Here is a 20,216-nt window from a genome sequence, read left to right as displayed (position 1 = left end):
TCGCTAGGTTTTGAACCTGCTTGGCTCCCATCACTTTTTCCAAGATGCTTACTCTTGAGCCTTAAGGTCTGAGCGAATTTGCCTCGCTAGGTTTTGAACCTGCTTGGCTCCCATCACTTTTTCCAAGATGCTTACTCTTGAGCCTTAAGGTCTGAGCGAATTTGCCTCGCTAGGTTTTGAACCTGCTTGGCTCCCATCACTTTTTCCAAGATGCTTACTCTTGAGCCTTAAGGTCTGAGGGAATTTGCCTTGCTAGGTTTTGAACCTGCTTGGCTCCCATCACTTTTTCCAAGATGCTTACTCTTGAGCCTTAAGGTCTGAGCGAATTTGCCTTGCTAGGTTTTCAACCTGCTTGGCTCCCATCACTTTTTCCAAGATGCTTACTCTGGTGCCTTAAGGTCTGAGGGAATTTGCCTTGCTAGGTTTTCAACCTGCTTGGCTCCCATCACTTTTTCCAAGATGCTTACTCTGGAGCCTTAAGGTCTGAGGGAATTTGCCTTGCTAGGTTTTCAACCTGCTTGGCTCCCATCACTTTTTCCAAGATGCTTACTCTTGAGCCTTAAGGTCTGAGCGAATTTGCCTTGCTAGGTTTTCAACCTGCTTGGCTCCCATCACTTTTTCCACGATGCTTACTCTTGAGCCTTAAGGTCTGAGGGAATTTGTCTTGCTAGGTTTTCAACCTGCTTGGCTCCCATCACTTTTTCCAAGATGCTTACTCTTGAGCCTTAAGGTCTGAGGGAATTTGCCTTGCTAGGTTTTCAACCTGCTTGGCTCCCATCACTTTTTCCAAGATGCTTACTCTTGAGCCTTAAGGTCTGAGCGAATTTGCCTTGCTAGGTTTTCAACCTGCTTGGCTCCCATCACTTTTTCCAAGATGCTTACTCTTGAGCCTTAAGGTCTGAGCAAATTTGCCTTGCTAGGTTTTGAACCTGCTTGCCTCCCATCACTTTTTCCAAGATGCTTACTCTTGAGCCTTAAGGTCTGAGCAAATTTGCCTTGCTAGGTTTTCAACCTGCTTGGCTCCCATCACTTTTTCCAAGATGCTTACTCTTGAGCCTTAAGGTCTGAGCAAATTTGCCTTGCTAGGTTTTCAACCTGCTTGGCTCCCATCACTTTTTCCAAGATGCTTACTCTTGAGCCTTAAGGTCTGAGCGAATTTGCCTTGCTAGGTTTTCAACCTGCTTGGCTCCCATCACTTTTTCCAAGATGCTTACTCTTGAGCCTTAAGGTCTGAGCGAATTTGCCTCGCTAGGTTTTCAACCTGCTTGGCTCCCATCACTTTTTCCAAGATGCTTACTCTTGAGCCTTAAGGTCTGAGCGAATTTGCCTTGCTAGGTTTTCAACCTGCTTGGCTCCCATCACTTTTTCCAAGATGCTTACTCTTGAGCCTTAAGGTCTGAGCGAATTTGCCTTGCTAGGTTTTCAACCTGCTTGGCTCCCATCACTTTTTCCAAGATGCTTACTCTTGAGCCTTAAGGTCTGAGCGAATTTGCCTTGCTAGGTTTTCAACCTGCTTGGCTCCCATCACTTTTTCCAAGATGCTTACTCTTGAGACTTAAGGTCTGAGGGAATTTGCCTTGCTAGGTTTTGAACCTGCTTGGCTCCCATCACTTTTTCCAAGATGCTTACTCTTGAGCCTTAAGGTCTGAGGGAATTTGCCTTGCTAGGTTTTGAACCTGCTTGGCTCCCATCACTTTTTCTTTCCAATTTCTCCCTTTTAGAATGGAAATGCCTATCCTATGCCTGTCCCACCTTGTATCTTGGAAGCACATAACTTGTCCAGTCGCACAGATTCACTGCTGGGGAAGAATTCTGACTCAGGAGGAATCAGTCTCACCCACACCTGATCTAGATGATGTTTAGATGAGACTTAGGACTCAGACTGGATGCTGGGTTAAGACTTTGGGGGCTTGTTGGGATGAAGTAAATGCATTTTGTGTGTGAGAAGAACATGAATTTTGGGGGGCCAGAGAACAGAGTATAGACTGAACTTGTCCTCACAAAATTCACGCTGACGCCCTAACCCCCAACGGGATGGTATTTGGATACAGGGCCTTCAGGGAGGTAATTAAAGTTGAATGAGGTCGTAACGGTGGGACCCTAGCCCAACGGGATTGGCGTCCCTACAAGAAGAAGAGGAGACCCTGGAGATACTCTCTCCCCCGTGAAGCACAGAGGAAAGACCAGGTGAGGACACGGTGAGAACGACACCATCCCTGAGCCAGGAGGAGAGTCCTCCCTTACCAGGACGTCAAGCCTCTACAACTGTGAGAAGATAAACACCTGCTGTTCACGGCAGCGTGAGCAGACTAATACAGGTGACCCTTGAACAATACGGGGCTTAGTGGCACCAACCCTCCACGCAGTCAAAACTCTGAGCGTCGACTTACACTCGGCCCCCCAGACCTGGTCCCACCACGTCCACAGTTCCTCAGCACCCACAGCTCCACCAATCACGCAGTACTGTACTGTTTACTACTGAGAAACACCCACGTGTAAGTGGACCTGCACAGGTCAAGCCCATGTGTTCAGGGGTGAAGCGTACATTACACCTGCTGTTCACCTTTTTCCTAGTCTGCTGCCCAACTTTCACTCCATCAAATTTTGATTCCAAGTTTACTTCCTCTTATGTCTTACCTGATTCCGCAAGGCAGAACCTGCTACTCCACCATCAACACCTGGCGTCCGTCTCTTGTTAGAGCCCTTAAGTATTGTAACTCAGGTTATCTATTTGCATCTCTCCCCATGTGAACCTTGAGGACAAACATCACGACCCTCCAACCTTATTCCCAAGACTACCCAACCCGCAGGAGTTCCAAGTGTTAGCTGCGTGAATTAGTTAAACCTAGACCACGTTTTTGCCATAAAATTACCTACTGTTTTATCAGAAAAAAATACATCACTTAACAAAAACTAGAAATGTGTCACCTTCAAGAAAGTTTCAGGAAATGCGGTCAATCACTTAAGCTAAATATACCTCATTCAAATACTCACACACGGTAATGAGAACAACACTGCCCTAGATAACCAAACACTGCTTGTCTTTTAGTCACAAACTGCTGGCTTGTGAAACAGAGGAGTCCACACACCCTCCCCTACATCAGTGTCCTGGGCAGATGCCTTCACCTCAAATACGGAGGAGAAAATAAAGGCGATCAGAGAGGAACTCCTTCATTTGCCCATCAAACCTATGCACCTACCTGGAACTCTTTTCATTCTTATCCCTCTCAGAACCACGGAGGAAACGTCCTTCCCCCCTGACCGGAGCCTCCCACTGCCTGAGTGCTTTGGACGCCCTTCCTGCTCTCCTGTTACCCCCCTGACAGCCAACGCCATCAATTCCACCAAAACAGGGTCCCGGTTCTAAGAAAGGCAGGAGGTGACACAGGGAGTACCGCACAGCAGTCATTCAGCTTACTGCCCACACTTTACACAGGATAAGGCTCATTTTCTTCATTGGGTGTTGTTACTGGAACAGAGCAGAGACTAAAACTTGAGTGTCCTAACGCCTGATCTGACGGCTTACCCCGAACCTTCTCCTGAGCGTTCCTAAGACTTAACCGTGAAGCAAGCTGAGCTTGACGCCCCCTCTCCAAAGCGGCTCCTCCTTCCGACGTGCCCGTGGATGACAACTTCACCCTTCCTGCGTGGTAAAGAATTCGGCCTTGCCCCCAAACGAGGTCTGACTTTTCCCCGTGATTCCGGGACGTCGTCCGTGTCAGACCTGATAGGAGTGTCTGTGTTTAGGACAGGGGATGGTCACACCCAACCTTAGGTGGTGGCCAGAAAGACCAACATGTGGTTAGGGTGGGGCTTTGGGCCAGTGGCATCAGCGGGGGTTGACAGAACCAGGCGGGCGGTCAGTCACTCAGACACGCCTGCGTGAGAGGGTCTCAATAAAAACACCAGGCACCAGGGCTCAAGCGAGCCTCCCTGGCTGGCAATACAAGTATCCCCCCAGCTTTCTGAACGTCCGCTTTATACCACTTCACTTTTACTAAAGACCTACATTAGCACCTATTTTCACACTAACCAAAAGGAATCTGAAGGATCGTCACTTTTACGAAAAAGACAAAAAGCAGAGACGACGTCAGTGCTGGTTCCGGAGTGAGCTGCTGCAGAGGCGGCGTGCGTTGCGCCCAGAGCAGAGCGCGCGGCCCCACCAGGCTCCTTCCCGGGGACCACGCTCTGCATCTCAGCCATCAGCCACCACAGCTCTGACCTTTGTGGGCATCTGTGCTTTACCCCATTTATCTTGCGCGTCCGTGAGCAAGATGTGTCCTAAGGTCACTGCTTCTTCCCTTTACGCCTTCTCAGCTCAGGAAAGGTTTCATAGGAACCGTCTACTTTTGGATGGCAGGGGAAACCTGTACTCCACGCACGTCGTCAGACATGGAAGCCAGAAGGAGAATGCGTCCCGAGGACAACACACGCTTCACATCTGCAATCTTCCCAGACTCTGTCCTATGCATCTCTTAAAAGGTTGATTTTAGTCTGTATTCTTTACCTGTAATAGATGGTATATAACTGCTTTTGGTGAGTTCTGTGAATCCTTCTAGAGAATTATCAAAGCAGAGGGTGGTTTTAGGAACCCCCCCAAAGCTTGCGGTTGGTTTCAAAAGTGAGAGAAGTGCCCCTCAGACTCCGCAGCTGGGCTAACTCCAGGTGTGTCCTCCATGCCTTTCTCTCTCGTACCCCCCGTACCTGACCTGAGAAGATCCTGCCGGCTCTCTCCCCAAAAGACAGGCAGGATCCAGCCACTGCCGCTGCCATCCTGTCTTGCCTGGGTTACTGAACAGACCTCATGTCTCCCGCCTTACACCCCGCAAAGTCAACCCTCAAAACACCACCCGGAGATCTCTGCAAAATGTCCATCATGTCACTCCAAGCCCAGACCCCCAGCACAGCTTCCCACTCCTGGAGAATAAAGGCCAGAGTCCTGGCAACGGCCCCCGATGCCCCGCTCGGTTCGGCAGCTCCGGCCCCTCTAACCGCACCTTCAGCTACTCCCGCCTCCGCCCCTCCACTCCAGCCGCCCTGCTTTCCTCACTTTGTCTCGAACGTGCCAGACGCTCTCCTGCTTCGGGGCTGTCTACCTGCTTTTGCTCTGACTGCAACGCTCTTCCCTCCACATGTGTTCACGGCTCCTGCACCTCCTTCAAGTGTCTTCTCACCCTACCTCCTCAGCAGTGCCTTCCCCGAAAATGTCACGCCCCCAACACAAACTATTTTCTTCATCCGCTCCCCTAACCCCTACTGAACGTACACTCCGTGAGAAGAAGGAACTGTCTTTTCTATTAATCGCTGTTTCCCCAGCGCCTTGTACAGTATCTGGAACACATCAGGAACACAGTAAGTATTTGGAAAATAAGTGAATATTTTATTGTTCAAAATATCTGGTCAAACCGTCACTTCTCGTTATTAGTGGATTTGCAAGGAGCTGTTTGCTTCACTTTTAATGCACTGCTTCTAAATAAATAAATATTATGTAGACAATCAGTTAAAGCTTATTAAAATCATACAAAATGTAAACTCTCTAGGACTGAAGATGACTTTCCATGCAAAGAACCAAAAAATTTCAGAAGAAACCTCAGGAACCCTTTTGTCTGGGAAAGATATCCTGGCTGTTGTAAAGATTTGTGGTTTTACTGACGGTTCTCAGTCATGTTCTAAATCAGGAGCTGGCCAACTACTGACTGCCCGTGTTTGTAAAGTTTTACTGGCACTCAGTCATGTCCTTTGGTTTACGTATTGTCTGTGATTAGAGCTACAGCAAGAGAGTTGAGCAGTGCCACATGGACCCCTAACCTGAAATATTTACTATCTACTGTTTAAGAAAAGTTTGCTGATCTCTATTTAGATTTACAGATAAGGGACCTGAACACTGACAAAGCAAATTCACCTAACTATATCTGGCTTAACTTAAAAAGCCAAAAAAGACTTTAAAAAATATATTTGAGAGCTAAAATAAATAGCAAAACCACTAAAATGTGTCCTTTCAGCAAGTACTCTTTTTCATGACTTATCAAGGGAAGAAAGGGACCTAAAAATATACTTTGACTATAGAACATATGCATTCTAAGAACTCCTAGAACTACAAAAAGTTATTGACCAATTTTATTCCCACCACAAATTGTATCTGAAAAATTTTTTTTATTTATTGAAAATTCTGAGACCAAATTACAAGCAGAAACTTTAAAAAACTTATTAGCACCTCATATATTTCCTAACATAAAAAACAAAATTATCAAGATCTATTTTAACAAAGATAAATGTCTTCCATTAACAGGGACAAATGTTTTCCAAAAAGAAAACTTTAAATGTATAAAAAATGTGCAAAATTTTATTGCCATTACTTTATAAAAACTTATGGAAGAAGAATTAAGAACGAACTCATTGACAAAGTTTAATTCAAAGATTTAAAGACTGATGCATCAAATCTGAAAAGATATCCAGACAAGGATTTTTCATCAAAGTGTTGTTTATAAAAATGGAAAAACTGCTAACATCGTAAGAATCAAAGTAGTCATCACTAGAAGATCAAATAAGTTGTTGTATCCTAAGAAGGAAATGCAATACAGACAAAATTGATGGATATACATTCACTATACTGAAGAGATGTCAACCAGTGGATTACCAAGAATCCCATAAAACATAATCACATTTGTGTAAAATTACAACATGGAAGGTTATGTGGGAGAAGGGGCTTTCCGCATGTATTTGAGCACATAAAAAATGTCTAGACAGAGCATTGTAGAAAAAAAGGTTAATTATGGTTATTGTTTGTTGGTGATATAAAAGGTAGTACTTTGTTCTTCTTTTTTAGATTTTCTTAATTTTCTTTCCTAGACTTTTATGAATGAGTCTTTATTATTATTATTATTATTGTTAAAATAATGCTATTTCCATTTTCAGGAAAACAAAAATCAAGACTTACCCAACTAAAAGAAGTAGTGCACAAATCACAACAAATCCGAAAGTATACTTGAATGCCGTTTTAATTTGCTAGATGTCAAGGGAGAAAAAATATTCCATTTAGTAAGACTTTTAAAATATAAAATATTCTCAGCTATAGTGTAACAGCACTTTCATATCCTATGCACATTTATATTCAACTGTGTAAAGCTCCCCTTGTTGAAAAACAAATCTTAAAATTTAAAGAAAACAACGTATATACCACATCTTAAGTATCTATCAAACTACACTAGATTTTTAAAATCTTTTCAATGGTTAGACCTTGTGAAAAGCAGAACACCTAAAGCATAATTAACTCTCCAATGGGAGAATTAATAGTAATTAATTTACTTTAGTAAAATTACCACAATATTTAATAAAATATTTCTCAAAACAGGGAGCATTCAGAATCCACAATGCCCCTACCCCAATTCACCAAAATGGGTTAAGTAATAATTAATAATTACAATAAATATTTAATTTACATATGTTTGTATATCTCATATATAAAACATATATTTATATATACTTATTATATAAGATCCCATGAGGCAAGGCCAAAAAATAATAAATAAATAAATAAACAAATAAGTTTCATGAGACGGATGATGGTATCATTAAAAAAAAAAAAAAGAAATTAACTTTATGCTTTATATGATGAATTCTTATTCACAAATATCTAAAGTAAAGGTAAGGAGGGTCAACCAAAAGGGATGGGGAAGATGTGCTTTAGAGGAAGTGAAGAGAAGAGAAGAGAAAGCATTTATCTCATTCAGTTTTCAACAGTAAACTGGTGACCAGCCACTTTACCTTACATACCGTGGGTTTTCAAATGTAGAGTTACATAGTATCTGCAAACAATAATTCGACTTTCTTTATAAATATTTCAGCATACTATTTTTTTTCTCTAACAAATTGCACTGATTACCACTCTGGGAATCATTTAAAATACTGTTGAAGTACTCTGCTCATGATCTTAATGCAAATGCTTTAAGGTTTTAATAAACACGGCTATGCATAATGCTGGCTTTTGAGTGAATGTATTTCTGTATTTAAATACAAAACAAAAACAAGGTATAAAACAAATTCCTATAACTCAATAAAAAGACAAAAGAAATTTATTCCTTTTCTGCTGCTTTTTTCCCCTGAAATCAGAAATAAAGTGTTCGATTTTCGCAAATACCCTTCAACATACAATTTCTTCGAGGACCTATTAAATTACTATTTATTAACAGATGTGCTGATTCTAAACCACCAATGCAATCTAGAGATAGGCCCAACTCGGTTATACTGCATTAATGTACTTTTAAGATGCTCCTGAATTCTATCTGCTAATGTTTTAGTGAAGATTTTTATACCAAGACTTAAGTGACCTTGATCTGCAGTTCTGGGCGTGCACGTGTGTGCTCTACTAATCAGGTTTCTGTGTCAGTGTTACCACGGACTAGTAAGACCGGTCTGCGGATGCTCCTCCTTTATGCCCTAGAACAGGGGTCAGCAAACTACCTCCTGTGGGCCACACACGGCCCCTCCTACTGCACATCACACTCTCTGAGTCCTGTCTCTGGCTGCTTTCACGCTACGACCGCAGAGCTGAGTGGCCGAGACAGAGTCTGTAAGGCCTACGAAGCCTAAGATACTTACAACCTGACCTTTTACAGAAACAAGCCTGCTGACCCCTGCTCTAGAACTGCTCTGAAACAACAGTCTCAAGTCCCATGTGGTTCCTGAGCACCTGGGATATGGCTGGTTGGAACTGGCGTGTGCTGTAGGTGTGAAATGCACTCTAAATTTCAGAGTGTGACAAAATGTAATGTCTCGTTACTAACAAGTTTTTGACTATTTGAAATAATAATACTTGCAACATATTACATTAAATATAATGTGTCATGAAAAATAATTTCATCTGCTCTTTCTACTTATTTTAATGTGGCTACTAGAAAATTTAAAATTTCACATGTGGATTACACTATAGTTCTATTAGACAACACCGCTCTAGAATAAATTCAAAGTCACATCACTCTCTGAAAAAGAAGGAAATAATCTTTTTCCCCCTAAACTGAGACCTGTGAATTAAAGCTACTCACAGTGCATTTCCCAGTGTCATCGTCATCCTTTTCTTCATAGTAGAAGTAGACAAAAGGGATCCATAAGAACACACAGAATAATATGACAGAATATAAGGCTGCGGAAAGAAATAATAAGCCGAGTTAAAATAAAACACATGAACTTAATAACTGTTTCGTACATATATGTACACACACACACACACTCCCCATCCGATCCCTAGAACCGTAACTCTATACGTATATGTAATATCCAAAATCAGCCTTTTCTGACCCCCCTTCCAAGAAATCAACACAACTATTACATAACAAATCATAATTCAAGTTAACTATGGGGCAATTTTTAGCAATAATCATGATAGTAACTGTGCCAATAAATTGTGGCAGCTAACATCTCAGGTCTCACTATGTACTCACCAGTGCTAAGAACTTTCTGTGAACCATCTCATTTAAATAAACTTTAACTTTTGTCTTCCTTCCACCTTAATACTGAGTACAGCTGACACATTTGCCAATCACTCAAGTTAAAGAAACAACTATAACTGATACTGCATTTCTGATACAAATCATTTCCCTAATCTAAGTTTAAAATATGCAGTGTTATGAAACTGATCTTATAACAAATCAAGATAGAGAAAAAGTAAGAACAGTAAAACCAGATTCAAAGTTAACTAACATGAATTTCTATTTATCTGCTTTAAAATAACGTTAGATTTGAAATACTTTCAACCAGTAGTCAGTCAATCAAAATATTTCTTTTAATTTAATACAGAACTTAAAATTTGAACAGCAAAAGATACAGTATTTAAAATAAAAACAACATAAACAGCTTTTTGAGACTTAACAAATCTACCTAAGAAACCTGGCCTTAAAACCTTCTGTGTATTTACATTTATTTGCATATACATAAGTTCATGGAAAATAGTGATGACATAATTATATAAAGCAACCACAGGATGATAATCATTATATGCCTTTATTTAAAAAAAAGTATTCGTTAGTAATGTATAATAAACCCCAAATTACTTATTCTCTTGGAAGGAACGACTGTATGAGTTACAGAGGTTTTAAACATGATCTAAATACCTGCTAGCACCATCTCATTTATTTGGAGGCCACTTATGAAGCAGCCCCCACTAACTGCAACATAGTTAAAAAAAAAAACTCAGAACAGGGCCCTAAATAACTGACAGAAAAATCAGTTAATTTATACTGACCAATCACAAAATGACTGTCAGCATACTGAATTTTGGCACTACAGATATTCAGTGAAATTTATGCAATCTTTTAATATTATGAGAAACTAATAATGACAGTAAATCTTTAGGGTAATGAATATTGGTATTTCTACTACAAACCAGAGAGTAGTCAGTATTAACATTTCTATTACAAATCTAAGAGCCAGTGGAAATAAACAAGTACTCAAAAAAGTAACCAAGGGCTTCCCTGGTGGTGCAGTGGTTGAGAATCTGCCTGCCAATGCAGGGGACACGGGTTCGAGCCCTGGTCTGGGAAGATCCCACATGCTGCGGAGCAACTGGGCCCGTGAGCCACAACTACTGAGCCTGCGCGTCTGGAGCCTGTGCTCCGCAACAAGAGAGGCTGCGACAGTGAGAGGCCCACGCACCGCAATGAAGAGTGGCCCCCGCTTGCTGCAACTAGAGAAAGTCCTTGCACAGAAACGAAGACCCAACACAGCCATAAATAAATAAATTAATTAATAAAAAAAAAAGTAACCAAAATAAGTATTCTAAAAGCTTCAAAAAATTAAACATAAAAGGGAAAGTACTATAAATCACCCTAAACACCATACCAATATTATGATTGAAATAATCAAATAATCTGTACAGAACAGGAAAAACCCGAAATTAGGACAACAGAGTATAGTGGGCTGACAGCCACATGCCAAAAACTCTGATAAACTGACAGACGCAGTAAGGTTTGGCTTCAGCCTCAGTACACCATTTGTGTCTACTACTTGGTGGCCTAGGCCCTCACACAGCCAAAGAGCCTAATGACTATTTCATAAGCATTCCTGGTATTCCTGAACTTGTGTGATCAATGACCTTGTAAATGCCTAAGTTACCATTATACTCATTTAGCATAACAAGGTATAAAATTAACTCCTATAAATAAAATACAAATAACCCACTTTTACAAATAGACAAAAGACAAGCAGATACTTCATCACAGAAGATATACAAAATGGCCAATAAGCACTTTTAACAGGTGCTCATCATCATTGGTCATCAGGAAGATGCAAACTAAACCTGTAATGAGATACTACAGACCCACTAGGATGGCTAAAATTAAACTGACAATACCAAGTGTGGCCAAGAATGCAGAACAACAGACATTCCCATACTTTGCTAGAGGGAGTGTAAAACAGCACAACACTGTAGAAGACTGTTCAGTAGTTTCTTACCAAGTTAAACATATACCTACCATATGACTGAACAATTCTATTCCCCCAGCAATGAAGTGCAGCGACATATGCAAAGTCTTTCTGACCAGAGAAGCCTGCCTGAGTTGCCGAGTCCAGGGCTCTTCTTGGGGACTTAGGATATAGGCACATTTGCCTGAGTGACCAGCTATGATGACCAAATACAGACCCCGAGAAGGAAAGCAAGTATTCACCATAAATCACGCACACGAACAGGCTTAACAGGTTGGACTGTGTGGTTCCAGGCCGTACGCAGCTGTCCAGAACCGTTCAGCAATTACTAACATTAGGGAACATCCAAGGGCCAGATTCCCAGTATTGGTCCAGTGTCAGCACACCAGCAGGTCCCCCTAAAGATGTGTGAGAATTAAACAATATCGGGTCTGACTCACAACAAGAAAGCTGACAGCAACATTACTAACAGTGATCAAAAACTGGAATCGATCCAAATGTCCATCAACAGGTGAACGGATACGCTGAGTGGTACAGTCATACAAATGACTACTGTACAGCAATAAGAAAGAATAAACTATGAACACATGCGATGAGGATGAACCTCACAGACCTTAAACTGAATAAAAGCAGCACAGACACAAGAATACATCTTCTAGGGTTGAACTTAAGGAAGCTTGAGAACTAGCAAAACCGGTTTATTACGACCCAAACCAAAAAAGTAGTTGGGGCAGCTACTGACTATAAAGAGACATGAGGATGTACAGCAACCAAAAATCTCATATGTTGCTGGTAGGAATATCCAGAAAAGACAATTTCTAGGAACCAACTCCTGGAGGAAGGAAATGGGGAAGACACAATTCTGAAGAGACTCTTAACATCCCCTCAGTCTGGCACTGCTCTAAGTCTTTGTTTCCCTGACACCACATTCTAAGCTACCTTCTGGTTATCGGACTGTTCTCTCTCAGTGTCCTTCAAAAAGATTTATTCCTTTAGCTTGTAAATGTTAAACTGTAAAGAAGGAATTAAATTAACATTTTTATGTGTTTCGGATCAGTTCTAATGCCAAGTTGGACTTACATCAATATATCTGTAAATGGAAAAAAAAAAAATGCTGCTACCACTATCATCAAACAGAGAAATTGCTTCGTTTAAAGCTCTACTTCAGCCTCATGGGCTTCCTCCCTGCAGAGCCTGGGAGCGACAGCCCTCCCCTCGCACCTGACTGGGCCTCTGGGGTGAGGAGGTGCTACACGAAAGGAAATCTGAGCCACAGAGAGGTACACTGCCTGGTCCAAGATCACAGAACTACCATGTGGCTGACAGGGTCTCGGTGCTCCCGCTAGGTGTCAGGTCTGAGCCTCCGAGGTGGGAGAGCCGAGTCCAGGACATTGGACCACTAGAGACCTCCCGGCCCCACGTGATATCAATCGGCGAGAGCTCTCCCAGAGACCTCCATCTCAACGCTAAGACCCAGCTCCACTCAACGAGCAGCAAGCTCCAGTGCTGGACACCCCATGCCAAACAACTAGCAAGACAGGAACACAACCCCACCCATTAGCAGAGAGGCTGCCTAAAGTCATACTAAGTTCACAGACACCCCAAAACACACCACCGGACGCGGTCCTGCCCACCAGAAAGACAAGATCCAGCCTCATCCATGAGAACACAGGCACCAGTCCCCTCCACCAGGAAGCCTACACAACCCACTGAACCAACCTCACCCACTGGGAACAGACACCAAAAACAGCAGAAACTACGAACCTGCAGCCTGTGAAAAGGAGACACCAAACACAGTAAGATAAGCAAAATGAGAAGACAGAAAAACACACAGCAGATGAAGGAGCAAGGTAAAAACACACCAGACCTAACAAATGAAGAGGAAATAGGTAGCCTACCTGAAAAAGAATTCAGAGTAATGATAATAAAGATGATCCAAAATCTTGGAAAGAGAATGGAGAAAACACAAGAAACGTTGAACAAGGACCTAGAAAACCTAAAGAGCAAACAAACAATGATGAACAGCACAATAAATGAAATTAAAAATTCTCTAGAAGGAATCGATAGCAGAATAACTGAGGCAAAACAATGGATAAGTGACCTGGAAGAAAAAATAGTGGAAATAACTACCTCAGAGGAGAATAAAGAATGAAAAGAATTAAGTAGAGTCTCAGAGACCTCTGGGACAACATTAAACGCACGAACTTTTGAATTAGAGGGGTCCCAGAAGAAGAAGAGAAAAAAAAAAGGGACTGAGAAAATATTTTAAGAGATTATATTGGAAGACTTCCCTAATATGGGAAAGGAAACAGTCAATCAAGTCCAGGAAGCACAGAGAGTCCCACACAGGATAAATCCAAGGAGAAACATGCCAAGACATATATTAATCAAACTATCAAGCATAAAATACAAAGAAAAAATATTAAAAGCAGCAAGGGAAAACAAACAAATAACATAACCCATAAGGTTAACAGCTGATCTTTCAGCAGAAACTCTGCAAGCCAGAAGGGACTGGCAGGACATATTTAAAGTGATGAAAGGGAAAAACCTACAACCAAGATTACTAGACCCAGCAAGGATCTCATTCAGATTTGACAGAGAAATTAAAACCTTTACAGACAAGCAAAAGCTAAGAGAATTCAGCACCACCAAACCATCTTTACAACAAATGCTAAAGGAACTTCTCTAGGCAAGAAACACAAGAGAAGGGAAAGACCTACAAAAACAAACCCAAAACAATTAAGAAAATGGTAATGGAATCATACATATCGATAATTACCTTAAATGTAAGTGGATAAAATGATCCAACCAAAAGACACAAACTGGCTGAATGGATACAAAAACAAGACCCATATATATGCTGTCTACAAGAGACCCACTTCAGAACTAGGGACACACAGAGACTGAAAGTGAGGGGATAGAAAAAGATATTCCATGCAAATGGAAATCAAAAGAAAGCTGGAGTAGCAATTCTCATATCAGACAAAATAGACTTTAAAACAAAGACCATTACAAGAGACAAAGAAGGACACTACATAATGATCAAGGGATCAATCCAAGAAGATATAACAATTGTAAATACTTATGAACCCAACATAGGAGCACCTCAATACATAAGGCAAATGCTAACAGCCATAAAAGGGGAAACCGACAGTAACACAATCATAGTAGGGGACTTTAACACCCCACTTTCACCAATGGACAGATCAACCAAAATGAAAATAAATAAGGAGACACAAGCTTTAAATGACACATTAAACAAGATGGACCTAGTTGATATTTATAGGACATTCCATCCAAAACCAACACAATACACTTTCTGCTCAAGTGCTCATGGAACATTTCTCCAGGACAGATCATATCTTGGGTCACAAATCAAGCCTTGGAAAATTTAACAAAACTGAAATCATACCAAGTATCTTTTCCAACCACAACGCTTTGAGACTAGATATCAATTACAGGAAAAAATCTGTAAAAAATACAAACACATGGAGGCTAAACAATACTAAATAACCAAGAGATCACTGAAGAAATCAAAGAGGAAATAAAAAAATACCTAGAAACAAATGACAATGAAAACACGACAACCTAAAACCTATGGGATGTAGCAAAAAAGCAGTTCTAAGAGGGAAGTTTATAACAATACAATCCTACCTCAAGAAACAAGAAACATCTCAAATAAACAACCTAAACTTAGACCTAAAGCAATTAGAGAAAGAAGAACAAAAAAACTCCAAAGTTAGCAGAAGGAAAGAAATCATAAAGATCAGATCAGAAATAAATGAAAAATAAATGAAGGAAACTATAGCAAATATCAATAAAACTAAAAGCCAGTTGTCTGAGAAGATAAACAAAATTGATAAACCATTAGCCAGACTCATCAAGAAAAAAAGGGAGAAGACTCAGATCAATAGAATTAGAAATGAAAAAGGAGAAGTAACCACTGACACTGCAGAAATACAAACGATCATGAGAGATTACTACAAGCAACTCTATGCCAATAAAGTGGACAACCTGGAAGAAATGGACAGATTCTTAGAAATGCACAACCTTCTGACACTGAACCAGGAAGAAATAGAAAATATGAACAGACCAATCACAAGCACTGAAATTGAAGCTGTGATTAAAAATCCTCCAACAAACAAAAGCCCAGGACCAGATGGCTTCACAGGTGAATTCTATCAAACATTTAGAGAAGAGCTAACACCTATCCTTCTCAAACTCTTCCAAAATATAGCAGAGGGAGGAACACTCCCAAACTCATTCTACGAGGCCACCATCACCCTGATACTAAAACCATACAAAGATGTCACAAAAAAAGAAAACTCCAGGCCAATATCACTGATGAACGTAGATGCCAAAAATCCTGAACAAAATACTAGCAAACAGAATCCAACAGCACATTAAAAGGATCATACACCATGATCAAGTGGGGTTTATCCCAGGAATGCAAGGATTCTTCAATATACTCAAATCAATCAATGTGATACACCATATTAACAAAACGAAGTATAAAAACCATATGATAATCTCAATAGATGCAGAAAAAGCTTTTGACAAAATTCAACACCCATTGATGATAAAAACTCTCCAGAAAGTAGGCATAGAGGGAACTTACCTCAACATAATAAAGGCCACATATGACAAACCCACAGCCAACATCGTTCTCAATGGTGAAACACTGAAACCATTTCCACTAAGATCAGAAACAAGACAAGGTTGCCCACTCTCATCATTATTACTGAACATAGTTTTGGAAGTTTTAGCCACAGCAATCAGAGAAGAAAAAGAAATAAAAGGAATCCAAATCAGAAAAGAAGAAGTAAAGCTGTCACTGTTTGCAGATGACATGATAGTATTCGGAGAAAATCCTAAAGATGCTACCAGAGAACTACTAGGACTAATCAATGAAGTAGGTAAAGTAGCAGGATACAAAATTAATGCACAGAAATCTCTTGCATTCCTACACACTAATGATGAAAAATCTGAAAGAGAAATTAAGGAAGCAGTCCCAGTTACCACTGCAACAAAAAGAATAAAATACCTAGGAATAAACATACCTAAGGAGACAAAAGACCTGTATGCAAAAAACTATAAGACACTGATGAAAGAAATTAAACATGATACCAACAGATGGAGAGATATACCATGTTCTTGAATTGGAAGAATCAACATTGTGAAAATGACTATACTACCCAAAGCAGTCTACAGATTCAATGCAGTCCCTATCAAACTACCAATGGCATTTTTCACAGAACTACAACAAAAAATTTCACAATTTGTATGGAAACACAAAAGACCCTGAATAGCCAAAGCAATCTTGAGAAAGAAAAACAGAGCAGGAGGAATCAGGCTCCCTGACTTCAGACTATACTACAAAGCTACAGTAAGCAAGAGAGTATGGTACTGGCACAAAAACAGAAATATAGATCAGTGGAACAGGATAGAAAGCCCAGAGACAAACCCACGCACATATGGTCACCTTATCTTTGATAAAGGAGGCAAGCATATACAATGGAGAAAAGACAGCCGCTTCAATAAGTGGTGCTAGGAAAACTGGACAGCTACATGTAAAAGAATGAAATTAGAACACTCCCTAACACCATACACAAAAATAAACACAAAATGGATTAAAGACCTAAATGTAAGGCCACACACCATCAAACTCTTAGAGGAAAACACAGGCAGAACACTCTATGACATAAATCACAGCAAGATCCTTTTTGACCCACCTCCTAGAGAAATGAAAATAAAAACAAAAATAAACAAGTGGGACCTAAGGAAACTTAAAAGCTTTTGCACAGCAAAGGAAACCATAAACTAGACGAAAAGACAACCCTCAGAATGGGAGAGAATATTTGCAAATGAAGCAACGGACAAAGGATTAATCTCCAAAATATACAAAGAGCTCACAGAGCTCAATATCAAAAACACAAACAACCCAATTAAACAATGGGTGGAAGACCTAAATAGACATTTCACCAAAGACATACAGATGGCCAAGACGCACATGAAAAGATGCTCAACATCACTAACTATTAGAGAAATGCAAATCAAAACTACGAGGTATCACCTCACACCGGTCAGAATGGTCATTATCAAAAAAACTACAAACAATAAATACTGGAGAGGGTGTGGAGAAAAGGGAACCCTCTTGCACTGTTGGTGGGACTGTAAATTGGTACAGCCACTATGGAGAACAGTATGGAGGTTCCTTAAAAAACTGAAAATAGAACTACCATATGACCCAGCAATCCCATTACTGGGCATATACCCTGAGAAAACCATAATTCACAAAGAGACATGTACCACAATGTTCACTGCAGCATTATTTACAATAGCCAGGACATGGAAGCAACCTAAATGTTCATCGACAGATGAATGGATAAAGAAGATGTGGCACATATATACAATGGAATATTACTCTGCCATAAAAAGAAACGAAATTGAGTTATTTGTAGTGAGGTGGATGGACCTAGAGTCCGTCATACAGAGTGAAGTAAGTCAGAAAGAGAAAAACAAATACCATATGCTAACACATACATATGGAATCTAAAAAAAGGAAAATGGCTCTGAAGAACCTAGGGGCAGGACAGGAATAAAGACACAGACGTAGAGAATGGACTTGAGGACACAGGGAGGGGGAAGGGTAAGCTGGGACAAAGCGAGAGAGTGGCATGGACATATATACACTACCGCATGTAAAATAGCTAGTGGGAAGCAGCTGCATAGCACAGGGACATCAGCTCGGTGCTCTGTGACCACCCAGAGGGGTGGGATAGGGATGGTGGGAGGGAGACACAAGAGGGAGGGGATATGGAGATATATGTATACTTGTAGCTGATTCATTTTGTTATACAGCAGAAACTAACACAACAATGTAAAGCAATTATAGTCCAATAAAGATGTTAAAAAAAGAAAAACACTGTTCCATGCCAAAAAAATAAATAAAAATAATAAAATTCTACTTCAAACTGATAGCTATTTTCAAAGTAAAATTATTCTTAACTCCAACAGGGATGACACTCTTATATCCTGACGTCTTTACATTTACTTGTAAATGTTTTTGTTAAAAGACTGCTACCAGCAAGTAAAAGTTAAACAGACTACTTGGTTTAATAGTCCCACTAACATCAAAGAAAACAGACTAAGAAAAAAATTTTAAACCTGACGTCCAAAAGAAAGGAAAAAAAAAAAGAAAAAAGAAACAAAGAAACACAAAAAAACCCAAAGAAAAATAAATAAGTTTAAAAAACCTCATGCCCAGAGAAATTGGCAAAAATTAAACTCATAAAACGAGTTCTTTGTTTAAAACGAACTAACAAAAACAAGTGAACAGAAAGCCATCAACTCTCCAAAGGCCACAGACAGAAACTGTAGCAAAGAATACATGGTAATTCTTATGATTTTTTAAATATATGCAAAGCAAACAATCTACCTTTTCAAAACTGCATCATTAATTATTCCTCACATAAGAATTAGCTTGGATAAATTAGACTTCTGAATTTTTAGACATTCTTTATCCCTCCCAACTACCAGTGAAAACACTAAAACAAAGGATAACTTAGTCAATATTGTAATAGTATAGTTAATCATTACAAAGCATTTTGCTTTAGAGGGTCAAAGTATAAAGATATTCTGGGAACCTAAAAGCCTTCTAAAATTATCCCATTGTCCCAGCTGAAACAATCTGGAGTCAAGGCTGCTAGCTGCATACACAATATTCATTTTCCTTTCAGCTCCCACTCCCTTTTTTGTCTTTCTCCCTTCCTTCGACTTTCCGCCTGAAATGGACACATTATAGCTTAAACTCCAGCTACTCTCTTGGACTTTGCGGTGACCTTCAAGTAGAAATCAGGTACTAAGGATGGAGAGCAGAGAGCAAAGGAGCTTAGGCCCCTCCTGATGCTGCCTTACCAGCCTTGGATAGCCTCTCTCCAGACTTACTTTAAGTAAGACTGAAAAACCACTATACTATTTAAGCCATGCGTTTCCAATCTGTTCACAGCAGCCAGGTGTAATTCCTGAGATAGAATTTTGTAGGAGAAATGGGGGACCCCAAACATTCACTCCTGAGCCATCCTGAGTCCCCGGTGGTGCTGTGAGGGGTGAGTGGAACAGATCTCAATTTGTTTTTGCCACTGCACATGGCAGCATCATGAGGTGCCACAGAGTCCCCTGGGTTCAAGACATACTTCTCCTTCCCTCCTTCCCCTAATAATCAGCACCAGTCCCTCCAGCTGATACAGTAACTATTACAGCCTGTTCACTCAGTGGAATAAGGAGACCAAAATGGTCAGGTAGAAATCACACCTCCTAATTCAATGAAATCATTGTTTCATCCCTGCTGGATGTACTCCCATATGGCTGGTAAGAATTCTAAAACAGAGGAACTCAGCTGCAAGGTGAAAAGCAACAATTTTGTGAATGGTTCATTAGGAATACTAGTACAAACTGCCATGCTCACTTCTACCCCTTAGTCACCGGTCACACTGGTCACAAACAGATTATGGGAGAAAAGAACCATATGGTAGCGCTCAGTGGTTCACAGCATTCTCTAACACACAGAAAGAGCACTTCTCAATTCATTTTGGGAAGCTAGCAGAGTCTTGATACTCAAACCTGATGAGAATAAGATCAAGGAAAACTACAGACCAGTTTCACCTCTGAATCAATTTTTAAAAGAATCCTAAACAAGACAGCAGCAATCAAGTCCAGCAGAAGATTTAAAAAGAAACCCAAAAAGCCACCGTTATGACCAATCTGGGTTTATCCTAGGAATGCAAAGTTGGTTTAAGAGC

General features: G+C 40.4%; 1 protein-coding gene across 1 annotated transcript in view; it reads right to left on the bottom strand.

Annotated features, from left to right (window-relative positions):
* LMBRD1 (LMBR1 domain containing 1) overlaps positions 1–20,216 on the bottom strand; it is a 120,387-nt gene that overhangs the window by 71,730 nt on the left and 28,441 nt on the right. Inside the window, exons 4-5 of the mRNA XM_036871758.1 lie at positions 9,042–9,139; positions 6,938–7,005 (exon numbers count right to left, since the gene is read on the bottom strand). Coding sequence (XP_036727653.1) covers positions 6,938–7,005; positions 9,042–9,139 — 166 coding nt within the window. The remainder of the gene's footprint in view (positions 1–6,937; positions 7,006–9,041; positions 9,140–20,216) is intronic.

Source organism: Balaenoptera musculus, chromosome 12, assembly GCF_009873245.2.
Source record: "Balaenoptera musculus isolate JJ_BM4_2016_0621 chromosome 12, mBalMus1.pri.v3, whole genome shotgun sequence".
NCBI classification, from domain to species: domain Eukaryota; kingdom Metazoa; phylum Chordata; class Mammalia; order Artiodactyla; family Balaenopteridae; genus Balaenoptera; species Balaenoptera musculus.
Note: the sequence above shows the minus strand (reverse complement) of the source record. Positions and strands in the feature narration are given on the sequence as shown.